At 42.0% G+C, this 27,119-nt stretch overlaps 1 protein-coding gene across 1 annotated transcript in view; it reads left to right on the plus strand.

Annotated features, from left to right (window-relative positions):
• The window catches only part of TMEM132D (transmembrane protein 132D), a 779,160-nt gene that overhangs the window by 243,382 nt on the left and 508,659 nt on the right, over positions 1-27,119 (plus strand). The window contains exon 2 of the mRNA XM_083150539.1: positions 1,067-1,952. Within this exon, the coding sequence (XP_083006665.1) occupies positions 1,067-1,952 (886 nt within the window). The remainder of the gene's footprint in view (positions 1-1,066; positions 1,953-27,119) is intronic.

Consider the following 27,119-nt stretch of genomic DNA (forward strand, 5'->3'; position numbering starts at 1 on the left):
CATGTCTGGTAGATTATTTATAAATTATGATAATGCTTTATAATTACAGGCCATGCCTGGAAACACTAGCCCTGCTCTTCCCTCTGTGCTAAAGTGTGATAGCTGCTCCACATGTCACTGAGCAGTTGTTTTAGTGACTATTTACCTTAGAGAGTCTGAGACGTGCTGTGTCTGAAGGAGACAGTCCTGGCCTCCTCCAAGCAAGGTATTAATGGGTCATTTGTATTCCAGCCAAAGTAGTAGCATTACTATAGAGAACATCAAAATTTCTATTTATCAATATGTTTATTGTGTTTTGCAAGAAATCCACAGGGACAAACGTATCTCGGTGGCAAAGTTTATTCGAAACAAAGAAATATATTTAAAATGAACTATGGGGTGCCTGTAGAGAATAGTCATGTTATACTGAGAGACGAGACACAATACTGTTTGTTCTGTGCGGCCAGGTGCAAGAGAACAGATGTTTAATTTATTTAATTGCTTTATTAAATTACATTAGTAGGCCAGGTTACTCTATTTTATAGTTACATAACAGTGTCAAATTAGTAATAACTCAGTCAGAAATTGAATGAAAAAAAATATATATATATATATATATATATATATATATATACAGTGTACATGCATACATACATACATACATACATACATACATACATACATAAATACATACTACTGTACATACTAGGGCAAAACTACCACACATTCAAGGAGTGCAGCTGCTATAGGGGCCCAGACGGGGCCTTCCTTCCATGTCAAATTAATGTGTGCTACACTTATTTTTCACCATTAGGTGGCACATAGGAGCCCTTGACTTACACACTTTTCTTTGGGTCCTGAGACTTTGTTTAACAAACACAGAATCAGCAAATATACTCTTCACATACATTATCTCTCTTGAAATATTATCCCTGACAACAGGTACCCTGCACTTTTATGGTCAAATTTTATTTTACTTTTCTAGAACTATTTTTAAAATGTTAGAATCTCATTATTGTAGTTTTACCTTTTGTTTCCTGCAAATATTATATATATATATATGAATTATTTATATTTTTTTCAACAGTGACAGAAAGCCGTGGATTATTAGACAGCATACAAAGATTTTCTTTGCTTCCGACCTACCTTCCGGTAAGCTACACAATTCATCAGAGCGAGGTTTCCTTCTTCCTTAAGGAAACAAACCAGGACATCATGAGGAATTCCAGTCTACAGTCTCGAGTTGAATCATTTCTCATTTACAAAGCCAAGAAACAACCTATGATGAATGCCACTTATGGACCATTTTTTATTCAGCAAGAAGTGCCACAAGATTTACTATTGATTTCTAACCAATTTGGATCTGCTGAAAAATTCACTTTCAACTGGAAGATTAAAGCATATATACTCAAAGAAAAAATTTATCGTATTAAACCTAATGTTCAAATAGTGTTTTCTATTGTGGGGAGAGACTGGGATGATTATAGCACCACTGAGAGACTTCCTTGCATCAAGGTATTTGCATTTCGGGAGACTAGAGAAGTAAAAGCAACCTGTAAATTGACAGGCGACCTGGGATTGTGCGTTGCCGAATTAGAATTACTTTCAAGCTGGTTTGATCCACCAACCGTGGTTGCTGGCCATAAGAAGATGCTGGAACAACCTGATGGCAGTCCAGTGGAATTGTATTATGCTGTGCAACAAAGTGATGAGAAAGGAGACTGTGCCAAGGAGGACACAAGGAAAAGCACGAGTAGGACATCTCGTAACTACATAGATGATACTGGGCCACCACTGCAGAGAATTGGAAGTGTTTACCTCTACCAGTCCCTCCGTAGCAACTCTTCAGTTGAAGTGCAAATTGATAATAACTTGGTTATCCGCTCTTTCACTCGGAGTATAAAGAAAGGGGATATTCTATCCTACTTTGTGTTCCTCGCTAAAAGTTTTACACTGGCCAAATTCAAATTAAGGTAAGAAAAACCTGTTTGTGTTGCCTTGGGTTACCAACAAAGGCTGGAATATAGGAGATGTCTTTGAATTGTCAAAATATGGCATAGAAAGATGTTATATACAAATTTATACGGGATGCGGTCATTTGGTCGAATTCATTATGGTCGAATGTCATTACATCGAATCCATTAGGTCGAATTGCTAAAAGGTCGACATGATTCTAGGTCGACATGGGAAAAGGTCGAAATGATTCTAGGTCGAAAGGTCATTAGTTCGACAGGTCATTAGGTCGACAAGGTCATTAGTTCGACATTGTCTAGGTCGACATTCACAAAGTCGACATGGGGTTTTTCACTGTTTTTTTGGGCCGACATGTGCTGACAGGCGGTATTTCATGCCCTACCATCCACTAGGGCGTGGTGGGAGAATAAAATAGTGTGCCGAGCGTAGCGAGGCACCGTGCCCGACGCATAGCGAGCGCAGCGAGCGATGCGAGGGGATGCAGTGCACTTTAAACTGTGTCCATGTCGACTGTGTTGACATTCAGGTAAAAAAACAGTGAAAAACCCCATGTCGACTTTGTGAATGTCGACCTAGACAATGTCGAACTAATGACCTTGTCAACCTAATGACCTGTCGAACTAATGACCTTTCGACCTAGAATCATTTCGACCTTTTCCCATGTCGACCTAGAATCATGTCGACCTTTTAGCAATTCGACCTAATGGATTCGATGTAATGACATTCGACCATAATGCATTCGACCAAACGATCCCAACCCATTTATACACATACATCTAATCCACATACATCTAGCCTCCTATTGCTAAACAGCCCTTCTAGTTGTGCAATGCCATGTCGTGACTTGGTAGTGCCAAGTGTCTTTGTGTGCAACTTTTTCCATTACAATGCATCTTATTCACAAAATGGTGTGGGCAAGCAGCTTTTGCTGATTAAAATGATTGCGGCATGTCTATATTCTGTATGTGATTGTGATTGTATCTGCATATGAAAATCTACGTTACAGTGATTTCTAGTAAAACACTGTGCCATATAATTTTGTATGCAGATACAGCTGCGGTTACAGAGAGAATATATATGCATGCTGCATACTGTATTATTTTAATTATAAGGTGCTTGTGCCTACTATATGCATGTTGTATGAATAAGGCACATTGTAATGGACAAAAGTTGCATGCAATGATGCTTGCTGCTACCAAGTCACATGTGTTATGTGTAAAGCGACTTGTAAATGTATGTGGACACATCTGTACAAAGAGAAAAACCTAACCTGAAGAAAATTTGCAAAATACCACTTAGTGACAATGTTGAAATGAGATGTTCCATATATGTGGCAAAGTATTAATATTATTATTATTATTATTATTATTAATAATAATACTAGCTTTTAAAAATATATATTATTTTTAATAGTGTTTTGCACAGTGTAAAATTCTGCAGACCCACAATGGTTCCTGTTTGCCCATAGCTGCATGCTCATTTTCTTTGAACTCACTGTAGAAAAATAACTTGTCCGTAGATTTGTGGGTTTGTAGATGCTGCTGAAATGTGCTGGATACAAATAAGCCAACATACTGTAATACCTTTTTTAGGACCACCTCATTAACTTTTACATTAACTCCTAAAATACTGCCTAAGGGAGATCCATTAATAGTGTACATTTTATTAGATGTGATATGTGTGCTACACTGCTGGATCTCCTGGAGTCTGGACCTCAGAATTGATGTCAGAGTAGGGAATATGCTGTAATGTAATCTTTCCTTTATCCGAGTTAGTAAAACAACAAAAAAGCAGAGAACCCATCAGGTAACTCCTTTGTTCTGGTCATGTCTTTTCATTAGCACCATAAACTAGGGATGACCATCGGTGTAGTTGCCATAGATGGTTTCCATGGCAATACTGCAACCGGTCATTGATAGTAATAAACCATGTGATGAATGACCAAATTTTCTTTGACTGATTGGCCTGTGGGCCAATCAGAAAGTGGGGGCAGGGCTTCATGGGGGCAGGAGGCAGAGCTAGGCTCTGTGTCCCGACACTTTAAAAACAAACAAAAATAAAATATGGGTTTGGTTGTGCTGTCAATGGAGGTAAACAATCTGGTCGATGGCCATCCCTTCCATAAACATCTGTACTCCCATAGATGTCACCAATCCTGAGCTACAGAAGCATGCCCCTCCCTGTAATGTGGCTAGAAAAAGTAGGACTGTAATGTAAACCATGTTACTGCTGTTTTTTATATTTTTCAGTTCATATATGACATATTCTGTATCATATTAAAGGCATAGTAGTATCAACTTTTTATTATGAAGATGAATTGCACACCTTGACAATTTAATTCAAACAGATAGAGCATAAGTCATAACAAAACATCCCAAGGGACTTAGCTTTTCTTCAGATATACGGTATACAGTTTTATACTCACTATTTATCTTTAGCAAATTGCTCCACACATTGATTTGTACAGTATATCCAGTACAATATATGTAACTGACTTCTTTTCGTATATTTTGGATTGATCAATTAATAATGTCTTGGCATTTTGATTACATTTTTTTGTTGCTATTTATTATAAATATTCCCTTTGTCAACAGCATTTAGATCTATGAATACAGGCAAACAATATTTTAGAAATGGTGAAAATTTAGGGACAGATGTTCACATCCATTTCTATTTCAGTCTGTCCTTCATTACAATTTTTGGCAGGTTGATGAACAAAGGATTGACAATTATTGACATAAAGATCAGTCATTGAGTGAAGGACTAAAAGTGCACACAGCTTCCTTACTGAAGAGACTGTGATGTGAGACACGTTCTACTTTCCCCGAACCTCACGCTGTCATTCGTCTCTCTGAAATATCTGTGTGTACCGTCAGTCTGTTACGCTATAGAGATTAATGTTCTTTATGCAAGTAATCATTTCTCCTCTCTTTATTTGTCAAAAACTGGAATGGAGCAGAGACAGAAGTAAAAATGGCCTTGATGGCATAAAGCCTAAATTGTAAGTTTCAAACCGATTAAATTGGCTCATTGTAACTGACTGTTAATATAAAATTGCTGATAAAACCCAAAAGATAAAAATCTTGGGGGTGGAAAACAGGAAATACATTAATAACCATAACTATGCAGATGACAACACAGGCCTATTTATAGCCTGTATGCATTGGCCATCATTATTATTGCTGTGCAGTAACCTTCCCAATTTCAAGAAAACCAAATTACTTGTCTATTAAAATGTATTTCTTTAGCCACTGAATAACAAGTGTTGAAGATTGCTAAGAGCAAACACAAATCATTTTAAGTTGTGGATTAGATATGCTTCATACCTTGGGCCTTATTCTAGTTCACTCTTTCTGACAAAATCCTTCTTAGATGGACAAAGCCATGTGCACTGCTGGGGGGCAGATGTAAAATGTGAAGAGAGAATTAGATTTGGGTGAGTTATTTTGTTTCAGGGCAGGGCAAATACTGGCTGCTTTATTTTTTACACTGCAATATAGATCTCACTTTGAAGTAAAACCCAACCTAAATCTAATTCTCTCTGCACAAGTTACATCTGCCCCACCTGCAGTGCACATGGTTTTGTCCATCTAAGAAGGATTTTGTCAGAAAGAGTGAACTAGAATAAGGCCCCTTGTCTCAAAAGTGCTTTCAAGTGGCATTTGTGGGACAGAATGTGTCCCAGAGTAAATTCAGTTCCAAAACCAATCCTAGACAAAGCGACCAACATGCATGCATGTAAGTTAATCAGTAAACAGAGAATTGGTTGGATGTACCTCCCAATCTATTGTACATTTTTCAAATCGCTAAAATAATATAAAGAAAATACTTATGACACAAATTATGTGTCATGGGTATATTCTTTGTATTATTTTAAACAAAATGACAGGGGAAGCACTGCCTCCCCTGCCTCTCCTGACTGCATGTCCCTGCTGGGTACCACCATTGCATGTTAGAATACAAGGTCACGCATACAGTAATACAGTAATTGCATGCATGGACTCTACAATGACAGAATATGGGGATTAGTATTTTTAAGGATATTAAAAAGAAATATCCTTGTATCTGTGGGGCAGCACGAACGTTGTACTTGTAAGCATTACTGCCTCATAGCACTATGGTGATGGAGTTTGTATATTCTCCCCGTGCTTGTGTGGTTTTTCTCCAGGATATATATGAGTTTCCGCCCACAATCCAAAAATATACTGGTACATGTTGCAGGGTCAAATATTTTCTGTAAAGCGGCATGCTATATAAATAACCTAATAAATAACAGATAAATAATTATTAAGAGGTCAGGATCCAAACACAAGTTGAGTTCCCAGACAATATCCCCCATATACCCCTTTCTTATCGTAATGCTGGGTCAGAACAAGGATCGTGATCCCGGCACCGAACCAATCCGGAACTTTCACATTAAACCCGGTGTCATGCACCGGGGTTCCTTGTGTTCCCGGCTGTGACCGTGGTGGACCAGTGGAGGGCGCTGGGTAGCAGGGCACAGGAGATTTGAGGTAGTCGGAACTCATGCACGGAGGATGGAGGAAGACGACCTGCCGGGGACACAGAGGATTGGCTGAGGCCTAAAGCAGAGGCGCGGGGTCTAAGCCGACAGTGGTATTCACCAGGGACCCCCGCAAGGGGATATGGACTTCACTGCAACTGCCGACCAGGTCGCGGCCCTCTGCCCAGGTTCCCCTGTGGCTTTTGGCAGGGTTTGAAACACAAGAGTCTTTTACGGGGTACTTAAACCATCGATGGTGGTCGATGGCACTGAATGCTATACAGCAACACAGAGGGTACTTGAGAGTGAGAGATGCGGCCTGGAAGCCGAGGATGACACGAGGGTAGCACAGGGGGAACGCTGGAGACACTGGAAACACTGGGGCGGCTAGGGTGCCGATACTTGAGATCACTGGGGATCACTGGGGCGGCTAGGGAGCCGGTACTTGAGATCACTGGGGATCGCTGGAGCGGCTAGGGAGCCGGTACTTGAGATCACTGGGGATCGCTGGAGCGGCTAGGGAGCCAGTACTTGAGATCACTGGGGATCGCTGGAGCGGCTAGGGAGCCGGTACTTGAGATCACTGGGGATCGCTGGAGCGGCCTGAGAGCCGAGGGGAGACGGGCACGGAACCCACGGATAACCGGGCACTGAGTAAGTAACCTGGGCTGCACGAGAAGACCGGATCACACGGCAGATGGAAACACGTGGAGACTTCTGGCAGGAGTGGAATGACCAGGGATGCTGAGAATGTCTTTGCAAACGGCCTGAGAGCCGGGGATGATAGCAGGCAGCCTGGGAGCTGCGAGGCGGCCTGGGAGCCGGGGTTGTCGTTGGCAGCCTGGGAGCTGCGAGGCGGCCTGGGAGCCGGGATTGTAGTTGGCAGCCTGGGAGCTGCGGGATGGCCTGGGAGCCGGTGATGACAGTTGGCAGCCTGGGAGCTGCAGGATGGCCTGGGAGCCGGAGATGACGACCTGGGAGTCGTTGATCTATGATATCGATAACCAGGAGAGAATGTCGGAGTCTCTGGAGGCACTTTGGAAAACAGTTGACACAGGATGTCGACAACAGATGTATGTGTGACAATACTTGAGTGCGGCAACTGGTGGACGTCGGAGATGACACAGATGATGTTAGTCACCAGGGGACGACAGAAGCACAGAGTCTCTGGAGGCACTTTGGGAAACAGTTGACACAATGTCGACAATAGATGTATGTGACAACACTTGGATGCAGCAACTGATGGACGTCAGGGATGACACGGATGATGTTAGTCAAGGATAGACGGCAGAAGCTGAGTGTCGACTGTGAGGTAGACAGTGCCTGTCGACAGATCAGGACTGTGATGGTATAAAGTCACTGAAAGGTCTGAAGGTAGTTTGGCCTGGGAGCCAAGAGGTCTAGCCTGGGAGCTAGTGGGGATTTGCTGGCCAGTGCCAGCGGTATCCTCTGCAGGGGATAACTTGCTAACTCAACCGCAGTGATGGAATTAGCAGGAGTCTCTGGAGATGAACAGAACCAGGTAAGTAGCAGCAGGACACTAGGAGAAGGTATCGCTGGAGACTGGATAGCCAGGAGCCTTGGGATTCTCTGTCTCTGGGGTAACCACACAGGAAGCAGAATGAACATTTGTTCAAGGCAAGGAGGACTCTGGGAAGCTGGCTTATATTCCTCCAGGTGATTACTTGATTGTCTGCAGCAGCAGACAGAACCAGGAAGTATGCTTCGAGTTACCTGGATCATGTGACTGGTGCTGAACTCAGGGAGCTTCACTTAAGTCTTAATCACTGAGAATGCAGAGCAGCTGTAGCTGCAGCAGCAGCTAGGACACAGACAGGCATGGAACATCAGAAAATAATGTGAAACAGGTCAGGTTCATGACAGTACCCCCCCCTTTAGGGGTGGACTCCGAACACCCCAATGAACTAGGTAGGAGAGCTGAAGAGCTCCCAAACTGAGCTTTTTCACAGATGTTCTCAGTTTTCATCTTCGGAACAGGTGGACCATCCATCATCGACAAAAACTGAATTTATTGGAGTATCTTCCTGGAGAAAAACATGGTCGGGAAGGATAGAACCTCCCGGGAAGGGAGTTTCATCATAAACTGGGTCATAATCGGAATCTGAGTCCAATTCTAATGGACGTATATGATTCTTTCTCTTGGAGGTATCAGATAGAGAGTCCTGTAAATAATGTAAAGCAGAAGAACCAATATAGATTGCAGAGTCTGAATGATCAGTATTCTTCTCTTTAGGGACAGAAGTGATGTTAGCTGGTACATCCCTGGGACTAGAATTTCTCAAAGGACCTGCAGAAGAACAGAGTGAAACTACACCCAACCTCAAGTCAGGAGAATGGGGTATAGAAACATCTTTAGTTCTGGAGATATGATGACTCTTAATATATGGATCCTGGAAAACCTGGTCTTTTTCAAGTTTGGATACACCAGAAAATTGAGACTGCTGATATACAGTGGGGGAATTCCAATTTTTTAATTGAGAAATGCTTTGATTCAATATAACTTGTTCTTGTTCGGAAAGTGATGGTGTTGTAGTGGAAAAGCTCTTGGTGACCTTGGTGGAACTTTTCAAAGATCCCAAAGGAGCTGATCTTGGGGGGAATTTTCTTTGAACTGCCTTTAGAAATGCCGGGAGGTCATTAAGTATAGGATCCTTAGATTCAATGAGGGGATTAGCCCATTCCAAGGCTTTACCTTGGAAGGAGAGCAATAAAAGCTTAACTGCTTTAGCAGGAGTGATAACTATTGATGGATCAGAATCCATCTGTGCGAGGATTTTTTGGACAATACAGCGAAATTGGGCAAAATCATCTTCAAAGTATAATGAGGAACTACTTACAGTAGCATCCTTAGGTGGGGTACTTGGGACGATGGAAGAAGTCTCTGGGATTGTGGTAACAACTTCATCCGTTGGGAGCAGGCTGTCTATTGAAGAATTTGAACCTAAACCCCCTTTTGGGTTTACAATGGGAAGTTCGACACTGGGACAGGCGGAATCCGGGCTGGAACCGGAACGGACTGAATCCGGGCATTCAGACGGTCCATCTTGGACCTGGACTACACAGGATGTAGACATAATGGCACTGGAAGAAGGATGACCTGGAGTATATGGCTTGGGTGCCATTTCTGGAACTGGAGAAACAGATACCCCTGCTGGGGTCAGAGCATCAGATGCCTCACTGGAGGCTGATATTTTCAATATATTTCCTTGGACTGTAGCTTCAGATGTCCCAACACGAGCTACGGGATCAGGTACCTCATCCGAGGCTACAGATACAGATGTTTTACTTGGGACTAAGGAATCTGAGATCCTTTTAGCGATGCGAGACTTGTACATCCTCTTCTGGTTCTCAGACTTGGAACTAGGAATATGCGTGACTGAGGCAGAGAACGTGGAAGCAGATGTTTCAGAATACTTATGCCTAAGAGGCCTGCGGCATTGAGGCTTGTCACCCTTCCTGGATGTACAGAGGTTACAGTCTCTAATAAGGTGACTAGCACTGCCACAATAGAAGCATAGGTGGAGCTGTCTGCGACGCTGGCGTTCAGCTTCCGAGCATTTGGGATGCGAGAATCTAATGACTTTATCTTCACACTGCATGGAAGAGAATGGATTATTTCTGAGGGAGTTTATAACAGGAGATTGTTTCCTTGCAGTGGGTCGAGCAGAACTTCTTGCGGTAACTTGTGTACTCTGAAGAATTTCTGGTATTAGCATTATTATAGTGGACAGAAGACTTTGCAGCTGTTCCAACAAGCTATGAAGAACACTCAGAGGCTCAGAATCCCTTTGACAAGGGAACTGGGAAATCCGTGGACAATTCATGGGTGACAGGGGACAGGAAACTGGAACAACCGGAGTTGAATTGGAACATGGACTAGAAGTACGCAGGAATTGCTGGAGATCGTCCAAACAGGAAGGGACAGCAGGTGATGCAAAAAAATTTTGGGCAGTCGACGCAGGAGGTGTCAACGACTGCTGTATAGTGTCCAATCGAGTGGATACTCCCTGGAGACTCTTCGTTATCCACTGCTGAGTGGTTTCTTGGATCTTCATACGGGCGAAGACATCTGGAAGAGCCGCTGGTCCCACACTTGGGTCGTGAGCCTAATCCATCGGCCTTGAACAATCTGTCATGCACCGGGGTTCCTTGTGTTCCCGGCTGTGACCGTGGTGGACCAGTGGAGGGCGCTGGGTAGCAGGGCACAGGAGATTTGAGGTAGTCGGAACTCATGCACGGAGGATGGAGGAAGACGACCTGCCGGGGACACAGAGGATTGGCTGAGGCCTAAAGCAGAGGCGCGGGGTCTAAGCCGACAGTGGTATTCACCAGGGACCCCCGCAAGGGGATATGGACTTCACTGCAACTGCCGACCAGGTCGCGGCCCTCTGCCCAGGTTCCCCTGTGGCTTTTGGCAGGGTTTGAAACACAAGAGTCTTTTACGGGGTACTTAAACCATCGATGGTGGTCGATGGCACTGAATGCTATACAGCAACACAGAGGGTACTTGAGAGTGAGAGATGCGGCCTGGAAGCCGAGGATGACACGAGGGTAGCACAGGGGGAACGCTGGAGACACTGGAAACACTGGGGCGGCTAGGGTGCCGATACTTGAGATCACTGGGGATCACTGGGGCGGCTAGGGAGCCGGTACTTGAGATCACTGGGGATCGCTGGAGCGGCTAGGGAGCCGGTACTTGAGATCACTGGGGATCGCTGGAGCGGCTAGGGAGCCGGTACTTGAGATCACTGGGGATCGCTGGAGCGGCTAGGGAGCCGGTACTTGAGATCACTGGGGATCGCTGGAGCGGCCTGAGAGCCGAGGGGAGACGGGCACGGAACCCACGGATAACCGGGCACTGAGTAAGTAACCTGGGCTGCACGAGAAGACCGGATCACACGGCAGATGGAAACACGTGGAGACTTCTGGCAGGAGTGGAATGACCAGGGATGCTGAGAATGTCTTTGCAAACGGCCTGAGAGCCGGGGATGATAGCAGGCAGCCTGGGAGCTGCGAGGCGGCCTTGGAGCCGGGGTTGTCGTTGGCAGCCTGGGAGCTGCGAGGCGGCCTGGGAGCCGGGATTGTAGTTGGCAGCCTGGGAGCTGCGGGATGGCCTGGGAGCCGGTGATGACAGTTGGCAGCCTGGGAGCTGCAGGATGGCCTGGGAGCCGAAGATGACGACCTGGGAGTCGTTGATCTATGATATCGATAACCAGGAGAGAATGTCGAAGTCTTTGGAGGCACTTTGGAAAACAGTTGACACAGGATGTCGACAACAGATGTATGTGTGACAATACTTGAGTGCGGCAACTGGTGGACGTCGGAGATGACACAGATGATGTTAGTCACCAGGGGACGACAGAAGCACAGAGTCTCTGGAGGCACTTTGGGAAACAGTTGACACAATGTCGACAATAGATGTATGTGACAACACTTGGATGCAGCAACTGATGGACGTCAGGGATGACACGGATGATGTTAGTCAAGGATAGACGGCAGAAGCTGAGTGTCGACTGTGAGGTAGACAGTGCCTGTCGACAGATCAGGACTGTGATGGTATAAAGTCACTGAAAGGTCTGAAGGTAGTTTGGCCTGGGAGCCAAGAGGTCTAGCCTGGGAGCTAGTGGGGATTTGCTGGCCAGTGCCAGCGGTATCCTCTGCAGGGGATAACTTGCTAACTCAACCGCAGTGATGGAATTAGCAGGAGTCTCTGGAGATGAACAGAACCAGGTAAGTAGCAGCAGGACACTAGGAGAAGGTATCGCTGGAGACTGGATAGCCAGGAGCCTTGGGATTCTCTGTCTCTGGGGTAACCACACAGGAAACAGAATGAACATTTGTTCAAGGCAAGGAGGACTCTGGGAAGCTGGCTTATATTCCTCCAGGTGATTACTTGATTGTCTGCAGCAGCAGACAGAACCAGGAAGTATGCCTTGAGTTACCTGGATCATGTGACTGGTGCTGAACTCAGGGAGCTTCACTGGAGTCTTAATCACTGAGAATGCAGAGCAGCTGTAGCTGCAGCAGCAGCTAGGACACAGACAGGCATGGAACATCAGAAAATAATGTGAAACAGGTCAGGTTCATGACACCCGGGTTGTTCATTATACAGAGGGCGACCCAGATTTAACCCATTTTACTATGCCGGTTAAATTGCCAGGTTGGTCACCTCGGGTTATAAGCTGTGGTCCTTTCACACCACACCTTGACCCTGGTATATATGTCACCAACCCGGCAATAACCCAGGCCCGAGGTGCGGTGTGTAAGGGCTAATAGTGAGCACTGGTCAATTTCTAGTTGCTTAAATGATCCCTTCTAATTATTATTATTCCAGTTATCAATACTGAGCACAGCAGTGGTTTCACTTCTATAAATGGAGGATTACCGTATATACTCGAGTATAAGTCGACCCGAATATAAGCCGAGGCACCTAATTTTACAACAAAAAACTGGGAAAACGTATTGACTCAAGTGGGACTCTCACTCGAGTATAAGCCGAGGGGGGGCTTTTGCAGCATAAAAAATGTTCTGAAAAAGTAGGCTTATACTCGAGTATATATGGTACAAAAGAATAATGCATCCTTACAAGAGGTTATCACCTGGCAGTGTAGGACGATTGGTCATAAGATATGGATATGGAAATCACAAAGGTTAAGTGCATTGATACTCTCTTAAAGGACATTTTAATCAATATTTAAAAAAAAATGGTGATAGATTCAAGGTTAGATGTTATATTAAACCTCCATACTTTTTGAAAACAAAATATATAATAGCCTTTGTTTTTCCATATGGTACAATAGTAATTTTGTTTGTTCTGTTGAATATATGCCCAATTCAAAAGTTTAACTGTCCTATTCACATTGTACCACCATCTAGTTACTACATGTCCCTTGATTGCAGGCTACATAGTGAAAAAAAAATGCATTACCAAATGTTGTTTTTCATGACCATAAAATTATAGGAACCAAGACCGACTGTTCTAGTAATCATGAGATGGAAGTACAAAGAAAGTGTCAGATAAATGTAATCAAGGTATATTTCCCATTGCCAATGTAACAGGGTTTTGAATAACAGTATTGTGTAGGTATAATAGTGCCTCTACCCAAGTTCAAAGGTTAGGTTTTTTAGGAGTAGACTTGGTATAGTTCCTTGAGAACAGTAAATACACTACAACAAATCATCAAGCAGATATTGTGTAACTGCAATTATAGTAGTATAAGTATGAAGCCAAAGGTAAACCGAAACATGGTTTTATTTCCCAGGAAGACTTCTTCGTCCTGCAGTACTTTAAATAAAACCACAGGTTAGTCGGAAAAAGTTAACAATCATAACATGTTATTAACACTTCAATGAATTGAATACCTTCTGAAGCAATATTCTTGCAATAATACATTTTCCTTGAATTTATCCTTCCAAATGTAAATCTCCATCACTACCGATTTTCACCAGAACTACTTTGCCCTGCTTCTGTGTGCTAATTTACTGTCTTCCTCACAACTAGGGAGGCCAATCCCGGGCCATTTTTTTTCAATCCCGGGATTGGCCTCCTGATATGACCAATTGTGCATTTTTTACCTCCCTGGGCCCTGTACATGGCAGCAGGCAGGGGAGGAGGCATGGAGGCAGGCGGGGTGATTGCGACAGGCCCGGGGAGGAGGTGGGGAGCAGATGAGGTGACTTTGGTGGGCTGATGAGGAGGCAGCTTAGTCCAGGGCAGGGAGCCTCCAATCCCAGGATTGAAATCCCAGTCAAAAATGCCTTAAATCCTGGGATTCCACCAATCCTGATCCCAGAATTGGCTTCCCTACTCACAACTAACGAACTGCAATGACTACTGTTAAAAACTACCTTTACCCACTTCATCTCCCCCAATTCTCCACACACATGCTTACTTACACATCATATCAATACGATACTATACAGGTTATCCCTGTACACATGTATAACTATGCTATTCTGGTATACTGTAAGTGTCTTTCTTAATACACTTTAAATACATAGTGTACTGTACAGTGTTATGTTCAGTTTATGGCCAGGTCACGGTGGTGCATGTTAACGTCTGAGGACATCTTGATCTTTTTACAAGTGACATAATTTGGATATTTATATAGTTATTTCCAGAAAATGAAGATGAACCTGGTCATCGCTCCACTTTAGATATACAGATGTAGCCACGCTCATCTATCATCTTGGACAGCCATCCTGGCTTCGTTGTCAGGCCATGAGAAATGTCCCATTATGGCGAACTAAGGTGAACTATGGCAAAAGCATGTAATTACAGTGCTTCGCAGCTGGGTGGCGATTGCTCCAATAATGAAAACCACAGATGGATATGTGAAGTGTCATTGCAACTTACTGTCCACCTTAGCGCCCACGTTACCTGTGTACAGTATGCAAAGCTTACTGCAGCTCCATAAGGATGGGCTTCCTTGTGACCAATAGTCTCAGCCTGTAGAGAAGAGGACCAGGGTCGATGAAAAGTTGTCACCACATCCAAAGAAATACAGTATGTAAAGAAATGTTAACAATGTGTTAAGTAGGGCCTTAACAGTCTGAGGGTGTTTATACACAGAAACGGGGAGAAGGGTCTCCAGGGGCATATCCGTACTCTTTATGAGCACCATGCTTGTTTCTGAGCATGAGTACACTCCCTTGTGGCCTTTGATCACGGAGACCCAAAGGAGATTCGGCCCTTGCTGCATGCACTGCTTCATGTGACAGAGTCTGCTCCCCCGCTGTCCAAGCCCCCGAGTCCCAGTGAGTGCACACACCCACCTGCGGCCTTTGATCGCAGAGACCCGGCCCCTGCTGCATGTGTGGTTTCATGCACCGGAGTGAGGCTGCAGAGCCCTGCTTGGTCCTAGTGCTCACTGGCTCTTGCCAATAAATAACAGCCTGTAAGCAGCCTGAAAAAAATTTGCAGCTGCCTCCAATATGAACTGACAAAACACAGTTCTGCCCTATTCCGGTCCACTTTAACCCCCGGTTATATAGGTATGGAAAACACCACATTCTATAAATATAGGTAGTGCCTGCAAGATGTAGACAATCCAGTGTCCAGAATAAAATAGCATATAATACACAAAAACTATTCTTATATGCCTAGGAATTAATTAAAAAAATGGCATAGGCATTACATTAATCATGTATACTGGGAGCTAAGGGAGGAAATAAATATCACAGCTAATACAAAGTTGCCAACAAAAAACATATTGCAGACAGCAATGTTAGTATTAATACTTGCAAAACTTCCCAAAATATATTGTTACTAACGTTATATAGAAATATATTGCAGCAACAAGCATTTACCCATAGACACACCCATGTCTGGGTTTAGTCACGCCCTTTGGCGGAGTGTGACAGTGACACATCGATGCTGCACCGCACTTCGCGTGGCAGATCCTACTGTAATCTCCCTGATTCTAGATTTCAATAATAGGCAAGTATGATACACTGGGGTAGATTTATTAAGCTCGGTGAAGTAATAATGTGGCTGGTACTTTATCACCAGCCAATCAGCTCCTACCTCTCATTTTTCAAACCAAGCCTTTAACTTCACAGTTAGGAGCTGATTGGTCGGTGATAAAGTACCAGCCACATTATCACTTCACCGAGCTTAATAAATCTGCCCCACAGTTACATAATAATACTGATTAAGTTATAAGTGTATTAACTTTAGAAATATATTTTTATAACAAAACTTATTTTCCAAATAAAGCGTCAACTTGTGGAGGAAAAAAAATGAAGAAAATATTCTTATTATCATTCTTTTGAAGGTTTATTTTCCCTGCTGTGTATGGTGGAAAATATATTTGCTAATTGAACTGAATGTGATTGTTACCATGGTAATATCTTTACCTCCTCTAAACATTGATTCAACACTTGTTCTCCATTATCGTACAGGCCATACACTGTAAATTCTTCACTGAAGTTTCTCGCAGAATATTATTTTAACCTAAAAACCACTCAGGTCAGATAGTTTAGGTAATACAATTAGGTAGCAAATGTAATCCGTATAATATGTAAATACCCTGTCCTAAATGTAGTAGATGACATAGTCATTTATTTCATTGTGTAGTTAAATTTCTCCAGGATTGGGATGTCTTTTTTTAATGTACAGTATGCTGTTTATTGAAATGACAGTAGCCACATGTCATGTGTATCTGCAGGGCACCATATTTTGTTTGCAATGATTTTGCAGTTTTTTCCCCATGACCTGAGACAGAGGAATACATTTAATTGCATTTTTGGGTTTACTACAAAAAGATTATCAGTGCTGGAGACTGCATAGCCAAGGACTTTACATTGTATAGAGTAAAGAATAGAATCAATTTTGTACATGTTGGGTCAAAGGTAATCTTATCCTGTCAGTGAGTTTGATATTTTGTCAGCAGATGACATTTGCTGTTACAAATAAAAGTAATTCATTTTGGAGGCTGGAGGTTCAACCGTCACCCCCCCCCCCCCCCCCCCCCCCACCCCCCACCCCCATATGCCTCTCATGAGGTATTTTGAGGTGGTGAGTTTGGGACTCTTATCTGACAATATACTCCTCCACTGCTCACCCCTCTCCTGAGCCTCATAACATGCTGTACAAAGCTGGCTATTCTAGTGAATGCCTGAGGAAAAAACTCTAATCTACTGTCAGATCAGGATCCAGATGCTGGCTGACAGTGCCTCCTGAGCAGTTGTGCCAGTCCAGTCAAGGCTGCATCTGTAACTCCCAATAAGTATGTAACCCCTAGAAGTGAGCAATGAGTATTTAAGTAAAAAAATTATAATAAAGGATATGGGGGAGTGCCAGAATTACTTTTTGACGTGGGTGCAAAATTGTTAGTTACGCAACTGCATACAGTATATGCACATTTCCCTAAAAGTTAAGCAACATTATGTAGACATTGGTTACACTCATTGTTCTTTAATAGTATAAAATGAAAGTCAGGCAAACAGGATAAGAAGACTTGATATTGAGGGTTCTCCGAATAATAAAAGTTGAAAGCTATACATACTCAAATGCAAAGGATCCCCTGTTGACTAGGACCTAGTCAACAGGGGATCCTTTGCATTTAAGTATGTACAGTATAGCTTATTTTGAGAACCTCAATATCAAGTCTATGTGTCTTGTCTGCCAAGTGTTTTTTTTTTAAGTTTCTTTCAAAAATTAAAGGAGAGAAAGTTGTTTTTAAAGGGAAAAAAGTGATAGTCAACATGTATTGTAAGGGTCAGCACAGTGACAGTGATCTCCAATTATCTGTTGTGTTCTTAGTTAAATGCTTCATTGCTACTTGCCTTAGGTACTGTTTACACTAAAGCTGTCCATATATCAGGACAACCAGCATCAGATTCGAGTTGTCTAACAAATTCCCCAGCAGCTTCCCAGTGTGCAATTTCAAGTAAGATCCATTGTAAGATCTGTAACTCCCAGCATACTGGTCATTAGCAGCACCTTCCGCTCTTATGTGCAGCACATAAGATCTGAGGATTGACCTCACGACCCGGGGGACCGCGCCTTATGATGTGCACTAATAACACACACATGCATCGCACAAACCATCGAAATTGTGTGTTTGGTTCTGAAATTGTTCTGATGTATGGCCAGCTTTAGACATATGCACTACAATTGCTTCTGTGGAAGTTCTAGTTCACCAATCTACAGTACTCTCCTGACCAGTGGCAGCTCTTAACTCTGTGGAGAAGGGGGGCTGCTGCAATGCCGGACTGCTGCTGGACCTCAACGCCAGTGCCTGCTAATACCCGCCGCTGCCACCAGTACCCGCTGGTCCCCACCACTTCCATCGATGCCTGCTGGTCCCCGCTGCTGGTCCTGACACCCGTCACATGACCAGCGCATGTGCAGTAGCTTTTTCAGTACTGCACATTTGCCGGCCCCCAGCCTCTATGGGTTGCTTTGGCAGCAGTCCGTAGAAGCATATTCACGGTCCTGGGTCCGTCGCATGCGCAATATCGTCCTTCTTGCTGCGCATTTGCAGAACCCATTTTTGTGGGCTTCTGCCGCAACGGCCCATAGAGGCATCCCAGAGGGAGGAAACACCTCCCAATGGGACAACCTTGGGTGACTGGTAGGTTTTTAGTTATAAGAAGAAAAATATCTCTCAATGCATCATCAATGTGGATAAAGTATTTACCTTTAATTGTATACTTGAGTTTTCTTTATTAAAATTAATTTATGACATTTATGTTCATGTCTGACAGACATAATTATGAAGCCAAGCAACATAAATGTGACTGCTATCACCTCTTATTTTAGTGGGCTGAAGGATTATGTAGAATGTTGTGCTTACAACAGATGTTCTGAGCAGATTTAAAGATTTTGTTTCTAGTTTTTGAGTTTAGCCACTGATGCTTCTGCCAATAAGCAAAGTGAGACAAAATTTCTTATACTCCATGTCACAAACATACATATAACTCACAGGCTCTTAGCAACTCACACATGTTTCAATATCCTTGTACACTTGCAATCAGTGATCTTGCTCTGTATACGTTGCTGGCGTAAATGCAGGGTAAATTTTTTTGGTGTGATGTGACCTCTATGCACTTAGAAATACTAGGGAAGAAAGATCCTAACTCTCTGTTCCATGCTCACTGTCTACCCTATCTGTATCACCTCTGTCTGTTTCACCTCATGAGCAGGGATCTCTTGCCTCATGTACTTTTCCAACTCTTTCTGGGTTATTCTGGGTGATTCACAGGGCAGCGTCTGGTGGACTCGCAAGGCTGCAAATTCTCAGCCTTGCGAGTCCACCAGACGCTGCCCTGAGAATGCCGGAATGCCCGTCCCCTCACACGGTGGGTTTGTTTGCCCAACCTGAAAATTGATGTTTAACATAAACATCCTTTCGCAGGCTGTGGGGGAACACTCACATCATTCGATGGTTGCCGAACATGAAATGATTCGGAAGTCCCACGCACATCTAAGGTTACTCTCAGGTAACCTTAGATGTACGTGGACATTCGTCAGCAAGTGGACGGGCAGCTGACATCCAGTGATGTCAGCTGCCCACCTCCGGTGCCCACATCACCAGGCGATTTCCATGAAAAAGCTGTCCCCTAAGAGACAGCGAAACGCGTTGGTGTATGATCTGGGACCTGATCCAACTTGCTGTATTTCACCTGCCTACTCATCTGGACCCTGCTATTGCCTCTTCCTCCCATTGGAACACATTGCCACTCTTAAGCACAGGCGTACTTTAGAGAGGACCCCCCTCCATTTACAAGTCCTTTATTGGACTGGGACACCTCCAGTGGTCGTTTTGACTTATTTCCAAGACTTGACGCAGTTTAGAGAGGATCCCCCGCCAATACAAAGTCCATCATTGGATTCAGAGACCTCCAGCGATCTCTTCGGCATTTCACAACACAGTGGTTTTGTGGATTACAATTGGACTCCATCTTGGGACTTTGTTGGTCCAGAGCAGGTTATCCCACCATCATTGACTCAGGTCCCAGTATCTTGGTTTTTATATTGAATTATTTTTATGTCATTGTATTTTCACAATTTATATGTTATGCATATATTAACCATGTTTGTTATTAATTAAATATATATAAATTGTTATTGCTACAATTGTTCCAATTATTAAATCGAGCGCTGCATCTCCCCTTTCTTTTTTGCGATTTCCATGGGAACACCCAGCGTATTCATTGGAACTTCCATGAAATGCTGGGTTTCAGGCAAACACCCTGTTTGCCATGACTGCACGCACCCTGTGTCTGCACATGCGCAGAAATGCATCAACGCATGTTCAGACACAAACCATCAGTCCCAGCACGAACAAACGGTCTGACCGAATGGACCAGAATAAGAGCTTTAAGACTTGGGGCAGTATGGATGGTGTAATGGTTAGCATTACTGCCTCACAGTGCTGAGGTCATGGGTTCGATTCCCGCCATGGCCCTAACTGTGCGGAGTGTGTATATTCTCCCCGTACTTGCATGGGTTTCCTCCGGGTACTCAGGTTTCCTCCCACAATCCAAAAATATACTGGTAGGTTATTTGGCTCCTAAAAAAAATTAACCCTAGAATGAATGTGTGTGTGTGCATGTGGTAGGGAATATAGATTGTAAGCTCCACTGGGGCAGGGACTGATGTGAGTGTTCAAATATTCTCTGTAAAGCGCTGTGGAATATGTGTCCTATATAAGAAACTGTTAATAAATAAATAATAAATAAATCTTCTACTCCAATCTCCCTTCAGCAGGCATTTAATCCCTTGGGTCTCTTCCACCCTGATACTTATTTCAGTGTCGTTTGCTGATGTAGCTAAGTTTATATACCCTGTACTAGTGCTAACTTTGGTTCCGCATGGAAATGAGGTGTCTTTGCATACAGTGAGAAACGATGTTGGGGTAAGTACCCCAAAATGCCATAAGCAGCCTCCGGTTCATAGAGGTTAGATATGTAGCTGAGCTAAGTGTACATTATTTTCAACCATAGTTTTAATCAGCTATAAAAAAAATATATTTTCAATTGTGGCTTCAAACTTTGTAAGCCCTCAGCTTCAGCAGGACTTGGCGTTAGGCTTTTTAATTCATAGCCAAAGGCTTCTGGCAAAAATGCTTTTACCATTGCATTTGCTCCAATGAACTAGAATAAATAATCTGAACAGATGGAATCTATAGTACTTAATGTAGCGAAGTGGACATGTCACAGCTACGCGCAATGTTTAACTTCTAAAGAAAGAAAAACCCGCTGATCTATTAAATGTGTTGAGTTGATAAACTTATTTTGTAATTTGTCTGCCTAGTTGCTAATAGTTCTAGATGTTTGTAATTGCTTATCCTTTTTGGTTTTACTGCTATAGTACCTGTTTGTTTATTAAATCTGGCATCTAAGTGCAGGATGCACTTGCTTTTAAAATATCATATATGTAAATAAACATTTTAATCAGGAAAAGGAGAATAGAAAGTCCCCTCCACTGGCGCCAAGATAGGAAAAATACGTCCCTCCTATTAGGAGGGACGTATTTTTCCTATCTTGGCGCCAGTGGAGGGGACTTTCTATTCTCCTTTTCCTGTTTGTCCTATGAAGGTGTTTGGGGTCATCTTCCAGTTGGTCACCCACCACAAGGCAGCCTTTTGAGCGCACTACCTCAAGAACTTTCACATTTGTTGTTCAAACATTTTAATTACTTTTAACAAGTTTAATGCACCAATTTTAAAAAATCAAACTAGGTTAAAAGTTTATTCACAGTTCAAACTCTGCCTAAACTTTAGCATGTTGGTACATTAATAAAGAAAAATTAGGAAACCTTAATACTACCTCAATGATCACAGGGTGAAATAAAACATTTTACTTTATGAACTAAGCTGTGCGAACTGCAGAAACTCTGTTAATTACAGAATATACTGATTAGCCATTGTATTTTCAGGTCAAATGTAATTATTTTATGGAAGTGTACTCATTACAAACAAGCTTTCAAATAGCTTCTTGGGTATAGTGCTTTTACAGGTGCTGTCAAAGACCTGTACAAAACCAGCTAATGTGCTTTACCTGAACATTTCTGTCTGATTAGAGAGTGGTACTACAAAACCATGGGCCAGTGTATTTAGCTATAATTACTCTCTGCACCAAATTTGTATAAGGATGACACTTTTGAGCCTAATGTACAAACAAAATTATTTGTCGACTAAAGCAAAGACAAAAGTAATCAATAAAGTGAAAGTTAGGTCCAACTTTGTAATATACCACAATGTAAAATGTATTGACCAAGTCAATGCAATAATGATTACAACTTGTTTAATTAGGAAGCGTAACAGTTGGATGTATGTGATCTGTCAAACCTAGAATCTTTTTATTGGCTGAGGGGAGGGTGTATCAAATCTTGGAGACAGATAATGTATCTGTCTCTGGGGAGCTGCCAAGATTCCTAGCTAGAGCGGCACGCGCTGCCGCGCTACGCTGATAGCTTAGCTTAAGGCAGTTTGGCAAGCTGCCAATATTCCTAGCTAGAGTGTCCTCGCGCTGCCGCCGTGAAACTAAACAAGTACCCAAACCAGTATAGTAATCGAGTGAAAATACACATATCAAATAACAAATAAAAAAAGTTGTGTGATCATGCTAGTATGCTACATTAGTAAACACATAAATAATTTTCCTCATGGACTCTATTTATATATATATATATATATATATATATATATATATATATATATATATATATACACACAGAGATTGGCTGGCACTCCTCCTCCAAAAAACGATAGTACCCCTGGTGCCCTTCCACAGCAGCAAGATAACAAGCGTGTTAGATACAGACCAGAGACGGATGGCACTCAGTGGGATTTGCGTCGGAAATAAACAGACCACACTTTGGGTTAACTTCTGCCAACGTTTCAAATCTTTTTTTTGAAACGTTGGCAGAAGTCAACCCAAAGTGTGGTCTGTTTATTTCCGATGCAAATCCCACTGAGTGCCATCCGTCTCTGGTCTGTATATATATATATATATATATATATATATATATATATATATATATATATATATATATGCAAAGAGTGACCCAAAGGAGCGCCCAATTTGGTATGGCAGCTACTTCACAAATCTCCCCTGTTAGTGGGAGATGTAATGCAACAACAAGGAAAGAAAAAAGAGTGGAGAGCGCCAGAGGTTTACCAACCACCTTAATGATATATACAGTGCAAAAAACACAGAATACAATATAAAATATTTTTATTAAAAAATCAGATGATCACATCAGGATTTCATCTCTAGAATGCAGTTTCAATAACCTGACGCGTTTCATCTTGAAAAAGACTTCATCAGGGGTTTAGTACATGCACAAAAATTAAAAAGTCAGCAGGATTGATGTGGAAGCTGAACACACCTGTCCTTTATAATGGATGGCGGTTTCTTAAATGCAGATAGTCAGTTGATGACAGGGAATACGTCTGTGTGTCGGTACTCGGGGTGTAGTAACAGACACTGGTTCCCCTCAGATATATAAAGACTCCAATTTCAACAGATAGTCAGATTGAACAAAGTGTGGCATCTGCTAACGATGTAAACTCCAGTGACCTGATAGTGGTCACTGGAGTTTACATCGTTAGCAGATGCCACACTTTGTTCAATCTGACTATCTGTTGAAATTGGAGTCTTTATATATCTGAGGGGAACCAGTGTCTGTTACTACACCCCGAGTACCGACACACAGACGTATTCCCTGTCATCAACTGACTATCTGCATTTAAGAAACCACCATCCATTATAAAGGACAGGTGTGTTCAGCTTCCACATCAATCCTGCTGACTTTTTAATTTTTGTGCATGTACTAAACCCCTGATGAAGTCTTTTTCAAGACGAAACGCGTCGGGTTATTGAAACTGCATTCTAGAGATGAAATCCTGATGTGATCATCTGATTTTTTAATAAAAATATTTTATATTGTATTCTGTGTTTTTTGCACTGTATATATCATTAAGGTGGTTGGTAAACCTCTGGCTCTCTCCACTCTTTTTTCTTTCTATATATATATATCTATATATATATATATATATATATATATATATATAGAGATATATATATATATATATATATATATATATATATATATATATATATATAGCAAAGATATAGAGTGCGCCTTTGTATGTGTCACCACCACCACCATAAGACAGGTGTATAATCAACACTTTTGTTTAATTTCAAAGCTTTATACAATTTATTAAAATGAATAAAATGTTCCAGCAATATTTCATTCGTATGCAGTCATATTTTCCATCATTCCAATAACCCGAAGCGTTTCGTCACTTGGACTTCATCAGGGGTATAACAAAAAATGACTCTGGGTAGTGAAAAACAGAAGTTGGCTTAAATATTTGGTGCTCAATACTTTTTTAACATTTATGGAATTTTTTTTATATATAATGGTATACATACCAATGGATATAAGCTTCAGCTTAAAAAAGACTCTTGAACCGACTAAAGTTAAAATTCTGCAATAATTATATAGCAACATAATTAGGAGGTGAGCTCATCGATGGTTAATTCATAATGATTTCAAGGGGTAAATGAAGGTATAGGTACATACCAGTAGCGATGTGGAAATGGGGCAAAATAGGGTGATGTGTGGAGAGGTGAATTCGTCTGTCCTCTCTAAAATATAATAGGGGTTCATGTGACCAATGTACTTTTCTCGGGCAAAGACATTTTGCAAGCCCGATTACATTATACCATATTTATATGCAGAATGGCCTAAAACAGATATATACATATATGAGTACAGATTTGTATACTGAGAGACGTACTTAGTTCTCGACCAATTTTAAGACATGAATTAATGTGATAAAAAAACTCACATAATATGTTCTCCTACAAAGGGGGGGTGTGTCAACAAAGATGTATATTTACGACATCATACAGTATTATCACTGTCAATCCTGCAAGGAGATTGTACTACAATACATTCTGTATATACAGCATTTTTGCCATAAATAGCAACAATAAATGGCAACAATATAGTATTACAGTGTTAAAAAAATAGTTTCCATGGGAGGCTACAAATCTGGTATGTACCTATACCTTCATTTACCCCTTGAAATCATTATGAATTAACCATCGATGAGCTCAACTCCTAATTATGTTGCTATATAATTATTGCAGAATTTTAACTTTAGTCGGTTCAAGAATTAAGGAAGAACCAGTCTTTTTTAAGCTGAAGCTTATTTCCATTGGTATGTATACCATTATATATAAAAAAAAATCCATAAATGTTAAAAAAAAGTATTGAGCACGAAATATTTAAGCCAACTTCTGTTTTTCACTACCCAGAGTCATTTTTTGTTATACCCCTGATGAAGTCCAAGTGACGAAGCGCGTCGGATTATTGGAATGATGGAAAATATGACTGCATACGAATGAAATATTGCTGGAAAATGTTATTCATTTTAATAAATTGTATAAAGCTTTGAAATTAAACAAAAGTGTCGATTATACACCTGTCTTATGGTGGTGGTGGTGACACATACAAAGGCGCACTCTATATCTTTGCTGTACCTACCGTTCTCCTTCCCCCACTAACAGGGGGGACTTATAGAGGTGTGGCCCACTATTCTAGCGCAGTTAAAGGGTTATTTTTCTATATATATATATATATATACTATATACTATATACTGTATACATATATTTTAAAAAGGCAACCTGTCACAAGTGGTACACAAGTTTACAGTGAGGAAAATGTTCATAACTTCTGAAGCTGGCTGACCTATCTTTCAGGCTATTGAACTAAAAAGATGTCCAATAAGGTATTTCTATTTGGTGGTATATTATAGATTGTGGCGTTTCTATGGCAATTATATATATATATTGGCTGGCAACCACCCGACAGTCCCAGGGCGCCGGAAGGCGCGCGTCGCAGCAGGTGTGACGTCACAGATACTGGACCACGGGACGGGAGCGCAGCAGCCCCAGCACGGTGGAGGGTCATCTTATAAAGGTTAGTTCTTTTTTACATGTCTGTGTTGAGCCTGAAGAAGAGCGATTAAAGCTCGAAACGTTGCTAAAGCCTTAGACCTCCGTGTCATTTCTTTGCTGTACTAAGTCCTGGAGTGCCAAGCACTGCACCTGTATACTTGTTGGGGTCCATCCCTTTCTGCAAGCGCACCTGGGCATTTGACTGTCGTTTATTACTTAGGGAGTGCCTTTCGTCTATATTTTGATATATATATATATATATATATATATCCTTATGATGTTCCTCTCGGGACCATCATCCATCATAAGGAGAAGTGATCAGTATGCATCAATTGTGATAAAGCCACAGCACAACCTGTCGATATATACATCAACACAATTCTCATATTTTGTGCACTATACACCACCACATTTGAAATTTGAAATTAGCATAACAAGATGTGCAGACTGTAAGCTTTAATTTGAGGGTATTTACATCCAAATCAGGTGAACGGTGTAGGAATTACAACGGTTTCTACATGTGCCTAACACTTATTAAGGGAACAAAAGTAATAGGACAAACTAAACAATCCTAAATCAAATATTCACTTTTTAATACTGCAAAGGATTCGCAACAAAGTACTAAAAAATGTAAATTTGATTTAGGATTGTTTAGTTTGTCCCATTACTTTTGTTTCCTTAAAAAGTTGGAACAGGAGGGCTGAAATGTGTGGAGGCGGTCAAGGGTCAGGTCTAGTCTATTTATCAATGTAATGTGCATTTTAGTGTGGTTGAGGCACCTGGACATGGTATAGGAAGATACTGTTGGAAAATCTTTTGCCATTGGGCAAGGTAAACAGTTCTGCCCAATTCCAGCTACCATTTATTTTGCGCACCGGATTTAGGTGACTCACTAGGGTTATCAGAATTTTGTACCAAAAAAGATATATCTGGGCCAGGCAAGGAGTGTCTGTGAGAGTATGTCAGGAGAGATGGAGGCAAGGGGAAATGACTTCCAGTGTGAAATTTGTGGATGTGTTCCAAGGGGTGGGGTGGTGGGAGAGACTATCTGTTGTAGAGAGGGGAAGGGTAGTAAAAAGTTTCAATCTAGAAAGTCTCCTAAGAGGTTCTGTTCAGATTCAGGTTAGGGATTAGCCTCACTACAGTTGCAATGGGTATGTTGGATATGGTGCACACCGGGGAGGACTTGGTGGTGAACAGATTGTGTGGATG

This window comes from Crinia signifera, chromosome 1 (assembly GCF_055691185.1).
Source record: "Crinia signifera chromosome 1, ASM5569118v1, whole genome shotgun sequence".
NCBI lineage: Eukaryota > Metazoa > Chordata > Amphibia > Anura > Myobatrachidae > Crinia > Crinia signifera.